Here is a 9,165-nt window from a genome sequence, read left to right as displayed (position 1 = left end):
TGTTAGTGTCTTTGTACCATGAGAAGTCCACCTTACCATACATGTTTACTCATTCGTGTCTCTAAAGTCCCTCTCTGCTGGGTTATTGGAGTTGAGAATTGTTAGATAATCCGCTCTCATGTCAAACTACTTAACAACCAACGGCAGGAAGAGGGACTCAGATTTTAGACCATGACTCCTAGTCAAGTAATTTGTGATGTGTACTGTGATGGTGTGGATTTATACCGCTACCACAGCTAGATGAGTGGAGGCGTATCTTTTTAAGATAGTGTTTGCTTTCCGCTGCTGCCAGTGTGCCATTGAGAGGTTACTCTGAAGACGAACGACGACACTACGCTTGGGCAGTATATGTGATGCAGACGTAGAGTTGACCGGGATCTACTGGCATGGTTCGAAGGCCAGCCTTGAACGTACCTTTTTTTGTTATAATTCGTTGCCTTCAACAGCATGGCATGTGGAAAAAGAAAACACATGGGTTAGTGGGTGTATACGTATGTGCTGCCAAATAGCGCAAACGAACGTTTTCTTCACATAACTAGCTTGATAGGATTGCAATTTATATGCAAAAGGAAAGCACGACCTAGAGTCCTAACTTACCTTTTTGCACTTCTAAGGAATATCTAGTTCTGTATCGCTTTTACTGATGGCTTATAAGTAGGCACTTCATATTTGTGCTGATAGCCGTTGCCTGGTTTCGTGATGTTAATGCACCCTACAGGAAAACTAGGGCCCGATCAACACAAACTACTTGGTAACCAACTTTTGGCTCTTTTACTTAACTTTAAACTTCAGATCCAATCCTCTACTCCACAAATTCTACAAGGCAGATGGAGATGTCGATACAGATAAAGGGTACAGAGAACACCCTCTTCTCCTTCAAGCTGAGGTTCAGCTATCTTGCCGAATTACGTCTGAAGTGCCATAGATTGGAGAGGGAAGAGTGCCAACTGCATCTCTATATCTGTCAGGGTTGAGGGTTGATACCACATCTAAACAGGAGGGATTTGGTTTTCACTGATATAAAATCAAACGAATTATCAAAATGAATCCCCATGTGGAAATCAAGTAGTCATTCGGTCAATCCACCACGTAAGGACAGATCAGCCTATCCGTCCTACATTCCCGCAACGAGAGACGCATTTTTACCCGCCTCCTTTCCCGCACCTTCGCTCGGCAAGTCGCAACGGGTCACGTCGGATGGCCGAATGACCGCCAAACTGTCTCTACTCCCATCCTTGTATGGACAGGTACAAACACGTATGGCGAGGGTCCGCCACTCCACAGTACGTTCAAATTTATGGTCTGAGGGACAGCTAGCCTCAATACTAGTGTGTAGATTTGCCCACTCAAGTGCAGTGGAGCTAAAGTACCTGGGGAAGGGCAACTAACCCTGTTTCGCCAGAGTTGCAGTTATCCCATCAACCCTCCACATGGATGCCCGTGTAAACAAAGGAAATTAATGCCGGAAGGAAGACGGGAAAGGTGCAGTTAATCGGGGTGCTTACTGCTCGCCTATCTCTCAATCCATCTACCAATCGACCATTGCAACTATCTAGTCCAATGTCTTTTGAAGGGGGCCGCACACAGAGTAGGTGGAGCAGTGGTATTGGGAGAGTAATGGAAGAATGTCAAGACCAGGAGAATCATTATTTACGGCACGATGGAGGACGATGAGGCTCCACTCCTGCTATCAACCCGTTTTGTACAGCGAATTAGGTTTGGCATCTTGACTTCAATGATGGTTGGCACAATAAGCATGTCAAGGACATGGTTGCATCTGCAGTCAGACACACAGACGAAAGAGATGAAAAAAAGGAAAAAAATTGTTGATAAGACATGGTATATGCTGTGCGATCACGTATAATGGAGATTGGAATTTGGTAGATAAGCTATCAATGTCATGAAGCGCATTTTATCGCCCCTTGCTTTCATCGTGGTCCTACCACAATACAGGTGGAACCCTCAAATTACCGGTAAGTCTTTATAACAGAATATCCCACTGTTTGTCTAACTTCTGCTGGCACTCTATTTAATCAACCCCTTATTCCCTTCTCCACACGCAGCTCTCCGGACGGAAGACTATCACTGTGACATAGCACGATGTGTTGCCACGTCAACAGGCAGGTGGGCAGCAATGTACGTGGCTGTTCAGGTCTACACACATGTGCGGAACCCCAACGTTCTCCGCCAAGCTGTCTCCTGTCTCCTTCTACTGGCTATATCAGTAAATCATCGTCTGTGCACGTATCCTGGGGTCATAGTTAGCGGAAGTGGAGTGGAGTGCTCGACTAGGTGAAGCACTTTAAGGACTGAAGCTGTGCTTTCTACGAGGAAGCGAACCAGGTCCTTCCTAATCAAAGCAGCATTAAAAGGCCGTCAGAGTGCATCAAAGAGATGAGGGGATGAAATAAGTTAATAGAGACTGTGGAGACAGAAAAGTCTGTTTCAAAAATAGGCATTTGCCTTGGTAACCTTCCTGCCTCGGCCATTCCAACATAGTCATGGCCTCATGAATCATTCGATTTCTAGCAAAGCGGCAAAAATGACATCTGTTACCGTCAATGCCGGCTATTTAACCTACCATTTCTATTGCATCATAGTATCCTCCCCGTCCTTATTGACATCAAGTGGAGAGAGAGGGAGGGAGAGAAATGCAATGGCTCCGCACTGATCAAGGCTGCACCTGTTTGCATTTATCAGCCGAAGTCGATCTATCTCGCATACCATAAGATGTACTTTAAGGTAGTTCGCTGGAGGTTCCCTTGATTGACTGGAGTCGTGGATGGAGGTGATACCATTCGTTGGTACAATTCAAGCACCTTTATGGGGAATAACTTCGTGCCAACGCAATTCGAGTTGGTGCGGCTTCTTAGCCTACTCTCTGGCAGTGAGTGTCCGTCATTGCACATCCAGGAGGAGGTGGAGAATGGGCCTCACTCTCCTTTATCATGCTTGCAAATTGGTGCGAGTCAGCCAGTCAGCCAAAAGAGGTAGAAAAATTTATTTTCGTGGTGGTTGGTTTTACTTGCCGCCCCCACCACCGTCCATCGACACTGCCAGTAATAGTGGATCTGGCGCAGCCTGGATTGCGGCAAAAAGACAGTCGCGCATACGGAAACTTCTAACAACAAAACACCTCAGAGCACTGTGTTGCAGATTTTAATACAACTAGTCTAGCCCAGACTGTTTTCGTTGAGTCTAGTCTGCTTGATTTTCTGTATTTGTTTTGTGCTCCATGTCTACCACCATTTCTACCGATTTATTCATGGATGGTCGGTCGATCACTCGGTAGGCTGGTAGGTGGACTAGCAGTTGAGCTTGCAAATAATAGTTGGTTAAACACAGAAGAATTTGTTTCCAGTCACCTTTGCCTATCAAATCTACGAAGACTCATGCAATCCCCCAGGCACCACTTGTCGTCATTGATGCTGTTTCCCCCATTCCTAGCTATGCTACTCCCTTCTTCAATTAATAAGTGATTTTGTACCACCACCGTTCATTTTGACCTTATTAATGCTTAGCGGGTTTTGTGGATTAACTGATCATGGATGATTTAAGGTATATGCGTGAAAATGCTTTGAGAATTCTAATGTGATTCATTCTAAGATGCATAATTTCACAATTGCCTAATGGCTACCCATTCGCCTCTCCTTTGAATGAATCCTTTCCCTTAGCCTCGAATAGGGTTTAAATGGATTGTTAACAGCATAGACCGCCTGGTTTGGTCGCCTTTTCGCTATTGCTCTTTTCCTTTTACCTTTAGACTACGCTTGCTATTTACTCGTCAGATCATTGTGTGATTTGTGCTATTTTTTAATGACTGTAGTGCCCTTTCAAAATTTTGTTTGCTTTTCGACGTCCCTGAACCCACACTCAACTTGTTATTGTAAATGGCAAAGAATAGGAATGTTTTTTGTGAAAACCATCCCTTGGTCATTTGCATAATAGGCATCATTATTCTTGCTACTGCTGCAGTATTATATTAATTTGCTAAGAATGCATATTCTACAGTGCTGCAGTTTGGCTTTTTTAGAAAGTATTAACTCTACAAGTTTTTTTTGTACTGCAAGTCGAGTTTAACATGTGAGTCTTAACTTTATTGTGCTCTGCCGAAAACCTTCTTATTTTGACTCTTTCATTACAGGCTAATTAAATGCTAAAAACTTTCTTTGCGAATTCTAAATTTCAGTTTTATGCCCATGAGTCTTTAAATATATTCCCTACTAGGAATCTCATTTAAAATCCTTGCTTAGATTGGTATGCAAATAGACTGCTTTTGAGTTTGCGACCAGTGGCAGGTTAGAAAACTAAGTAGTTGGGTCTTCTGTCGCTTTAATAGGAGTGTTGTCGTCTTAGCTACCCGTTTTTCATCTAATAGTGCTGTTTGGTGCAGCATGCGACATAATTCCTACTATTTTCACCATAGCTATAGCGTTCTGACGAACTATACCCAGGTCGGGAGTGATTTCGTGTAAATATCCATCGAATTTTCTTAGTGGGAAAATGACTTCGATTGAGCGACCTGTTTGGGACGATGTCGATGTAGGCTATCACAGTTCTTTTAATGTGTGATTTTTATAAAGGAGTCTTTAATTGATGAAGTCATGCGGATGTCTACAGAGGAGCTGGTCGTTCATACTCGTTTACTCGACGGCGAAATTCGCGTAAGTCTTGTATGATTTTAATTCCCACAGATAATGAAGTCTGAGTTACACCGAGTTGATCATGAAATTAAAATGAAGCAGTCAAAAGTTAAGGATAGTAAGAGCAAAATTAAGATGAACAAAGCTCTTCCTTATCTTGTTGCGACAGTTGTTGAGGTGAGTTGCCACTCTTCTGCTTAAGGACCTTTAGCTTTTGGATGTTGAACCTGAAGACGAAGAAGAAGACGGTGCCAATGTGGACTTAGATTCCCAAAGAAAGGGGAAGTGCGCCGTTGTTAAAACAAGCACGCGTCAGACGTATTTCCTCCCCGTTATTGGTCTTGTCCCACATGAGGAACTCAAGCCTGGCGACCTTGTAGGCGTCAATAAGGACTCCTATCTTATTCTTGAAAAACTTCCAGCTGAATTCGACTCTCGTGTTAAGGCCATGGAAGTTGATGATAGGCCTACTGAGAGGTATGGCGACATTGGTGGACTCGATAAACAAATTCAAGAATTGATCGAAGCTGTTGTCCTCCCAATGACCCATAAGGATAGGTTTGATGCTATTGGCATCCAGCCTCCTAAAGGCGTCCTCCTCTACGGTCCGCCTGGAACCGGAAAAACGCTACTAGCTCGTGCTTGTGCAGCTCAGACGAAGTCAACCTTTTTAAAACTGGCTGCACCTCAACTTGTTCAGATGTTTATTGGTGACGGCGCCAAATTGGTTCGAGATGCCTTTCAGCTTGCTAAAGAAAAGGCTCCTGCCATAATTTTCATTGACGAGTTAGATGCCATAGGTAGGTTTAAGTGGTTAATTATGTGTACCTTTATAATGGTGTAACTCGTATTTGCGTGGACTTAGGATATGGTGGTGTGTGTGTTTTCTCTGTTTTGGTGTTTAATTTGTAGTTTAATTTATGGGTATCCTACATGTTTGGGAGTGGGATGTCCAAATTTTTGACAATTTTCTGTAATGTGTTATTTGGGTGTCTGGTCATGGGAACCCAATATTTCCCAATTTTGCGTCTCGAGCTCTCCAGCTGCATATTTTGCGTTTGTTAAGTGGACGTTTATGCTTCTATCATTTGTAGGCACAAAGCGTTTTGACAGTGAAAAGGCCGGCGACCGTGAAGTTCAACGCACGATGTTGGAATTGTTAAATCAGCTGGATGGTTTTCAACCAAATCACGAGATCAAGGTCATTGCTGCCACAAATCGTGTGGATATTCTAGACCCCGCACTCCTTCGCAGTGGTCGACTTGATCGTAAAATCGAGTTCCCTACTCCCAACGAAGAAGCTCGCTCTCGCATCATGCAGATCCACTCAAGAAAAATGAACGTCCAGTAAGCCTTCGGTATTGTAGCTTACCTGTTTTATCAAGCGCTTTAAGTCCGTGATTTTATGTACGATTCTGTTTATTTCAACTTGACGCTTCTTTATTGCCGCGTATTTGTTTGCGTAAAATATTGAAGTCATCCACTAGAAGGTTATTAGTTTACAAATGAAATGGAATCCTTCATCAACTTTTGGTGTCGTACCTATAGCCAACCTGCGCGATTGTTCGATTGTAATTTTAAAGGTATCTCCTCGATGATTTTGGTCAATCTCTCAATTCTCCAGTAATTCAGTTTTGTTGGTTACCGAGTTCAAAAAACGATATTAACAAATATTTGCGATGCGGGTGACATCGTGTCCGGTTGGTTTTCATCACCATGTCCCTGAGTTAAAGAATTGTGATATCTAAAGTCAATGGAAGAAGCAGTATTTTAAGGTTGATCTTTAGAGTATGTTTTGGAAAGGATTGCACCAAATGCCTGTTCAATTTCAGCGAAGACGTGAACTTCGAAGAACTTGCTCGATGTACAGATGACTTCAATGGTGCACAGTGCAAAGCTGTCTGTGTCGAGGCTGTGAGTCTAAAGTTCTAAAAGCGTCAACTTCCGTTCATTGTGTTTTGTCACTAGTGCTTGTATCTCCAGGGAAATCGTTTCGTTTTCTTTTCGTCTAATCGCGTTAAATTTAGATTGAAGTCTGTTTCCATTGAGTTGTACGGTTGATCTTGTTGCCCTATGTAGGGTATGATTGCTCTGCGCAGAAATGCCACTCAGGTCGTGCATGAGGACTACATGGATGCCATTCTTGAGGTGCAGTCAAAGAAAAAGACAAATTTGAATTATTATGCGTAAAATACGCCCCGCTGCCGCCCCCTTCCCTTAATTGGGATTGCACTGCGTGTATGGACCCTTGTATTCTACCACTTCGCCCATTTCCTCGCCTTATATTGTTACCTTTCAATGAAATAAATCGCTGATATCAGCATTCCTTAATTTATTGATATGAAAAAGGTGGCAATTTTAGAATCATGCAACGTGAATGTTTTTCTGGCGTTGTAGATGTGATCTTGCAAGCCTTTTGGATGAATCAAGAAGGAGGAGGGGGGTTCACATTGATACCGCCATAATGCGGCGTGCCTTTTACCTCCTTCACGCAATAATTTAGTTCGCATTGGGACCCCAAGGCGGGCTGACTCCTTACATGACAAATTAGTAGGCGGGCAGGGTCGTTCATTTTTTCCTTCGATGAGAGGCATGCACCCTACTTGCTACTCATTAATTTGTAGTAGTATGCATGACTACGGCACAAGTTTCCCTCCGCCACCAAATATGGCGGCTAACGTCGTTGTTTTTAGCATTTCTCACGTTGTAGAGACAGTAACTATATTCAGCCGCTACCGTCTAAGTTGCATCCATGCCAATTATGGAGTGCATTCACCATGGACACACATAAGGACTGAAAAAGTGGACCCTGAAATGGCATGGATGGTAATTTGCGGGAAGCTGAAAAGATCGAGTGATACCATGTGGGTTTAACTTGGCCTCAAAACTACCAATCGAGCGCGTAACCAATGCTGGAGTTCCCGTTGAGTACTCGAAATGTCTTCTTCATCCGCAGGGGTACTTATATATTTGTTAATTTACTTATGATTGTTTATTCAGTAGATTCATTCCGCTTCCTTCTGGTAGGAGTCAAGTGAAGTAGATTCACCGTCGTGTCAATTCCCCATGAATCGCAAGAGCATCCAATTGCTACCGTGACCTACTTCCTCATCAGTTGCATAGTGCAACAGAGAGCCTTTTAAAAGCCCTCCTAAAAAATCATTCTTTTAATAAGTAATTAGGCCGCCTCGGAATACTTGGACTAAAAAGGCCCAAAACAGTGGAAGAAAATTGATTGGGCAAAGGTATATCCAAACAGCCTACCAACGACCTTTCCAATTAGTACATCAAATGGCCTTTTTTTGCCAAATAAGAGTATTGCTACTTGTTAGATCATTAATGCATATTTTAGATCTATACCCGAGCCGATGACACTTGTCAGTAGGATTTACGTTTACTTATTTCTCTTTCGGGTAATTGCACAAAACCAGGTCGTCCCTACTGCCCCACTTACTAGCACTCACATTCACGTGAATGGTTGAACGGACGAGGCGGTCTAGCCAATCACCTGTCAGATTAATAGGTTGACTTGTCCGTAGGTGCGTGCGTGTGCGTGCAGTCAACAGGCTGCCGTTACCCCCAGAAATCGATCGGACGGCAAGTGTGTGTGTACGCGTGCGTGCATGTAAGCATCCATCCTGTGTGTGTGTGTGTGTGTAGGTGGGAGGAGGCCCAAGGCGGTACTGGTGGAGCTGCCCAGTCCTCTGTAGTGAGAATAAACTGCATCGCCGTCGCAGCACACCGAGAGGGAAGCCAGCGTCGACAGCAGTGCAACTTCCCACTTGCGTGTGTTCGTGAGTTTGTGGTGGCGCATTCACTATGGTCGCCTCCCGTGGAATGGGGAACTGGAAAGTTCTCCTGAAACATGGGATTCTTTGCTTCCTCTTAATCTCATGCTTCGTCTTTGGGGTTATTGGTGAGTTACGCGATCCTCTCTATCCTCTTGTTTTGTCGTGGCTGCTATACTCGCATTTATCTATTTCTTTGTCCACCAGGAAGGTGAAAAGGCACATAGCATAATTCTAAATGTGAAGTTGAGTATACTAAGTTAAGTCACGATCGTCGTAAAAATCTCGCGACTCGATTTCTGGTTCAATATTAACTGGCATGGTATACTGGGAAGGGATATCAAGAACGTCTGAACTACGCTAAATTGGCGATGGCTACGGAATTCGCCATTCTGTTTCACTCCCATAACTTGGGAGGCAACAACTTTGCCGAATCGCCAAAAACACTGATTAATGAAGCCCTTCACATTTCTTTATTTTTTGACTTTAGGTCAAGTCACCAGCCCGACGGAAGCAATGGGGCCCCAAGGTCCTCGTGGTGATCCAGGTCCAGATGGTCCAGAGGGTGCAGTTGGACCTCCCGGTCCTCCCGGCCCAATGGGACCGCCTGGTTCCGATGGAGCTCCCGGTGGGCCCGGTCCCCAAGGTCCTCGTGGTCCTCCCGGCAGGAACGGTCGAGATGGTCTGCCTGGCATTGCTGGTCCTCCGGGTCCTCAAGGTCTTCCTGGTATGGC

The 9,165-nt window shown here is 44.1% G+C and overlaps 1 protein-coding gene across 1 annotated transcript; it reads left to right on the top strand. All coding sequences in view use genetic code 11, as the record gives it.

Moving 5' to 3' along the window:
* Positions 1 to 1,900: 1,900 nt before the first annotated feature.
* Positions 1,901 to 6,833, top strand: EGR_03140 (26S protease regulatory subunit 6A; the record flags this gene model as incomplete). Its single annotated transcript, XM_024492389.1, has 9 exons — positions 1,901 to 1,973; positions 2,064 to 2,292; positions 4,455 to 4,542; positions 4,584 to 4,664; positions 4,695 to 4,820; positions 4,855 to 5,443; positions 5,738 to 5,990; positions 6,476 to 6,557; positions 6,723 to 6,833. The coding sequence occupies 9 exons, from the start codon at positions 1,901 to 1,903 to the stop codon at positions 6,831 to 6,833; spliced, it is 1,632 nt and encodes a 543-aa protein (XP_024353315.1).
* Positions 6,834 to 9,165: the final 2,332 nt, after the last annotated feature.

This window comes from Echinococcus granulosus (genome assembly GCF_000524195.1).
Source record: "Echinococcus granulosus chromosome Unknown EG_S00015, whole genome shotgun sequence".
Taxonomy (NCBI): Eukaryota; Metazoa; Platyhelminthes; class Cestoda; order Cyclophyllidea; family Taeniidae; genus Echinococcus; species Echinococcus granulosus.
Note: the sequence above shows the minus strand (reverse complement) of the source record. Positions and strands in the feature narration are given on the sequence as shown.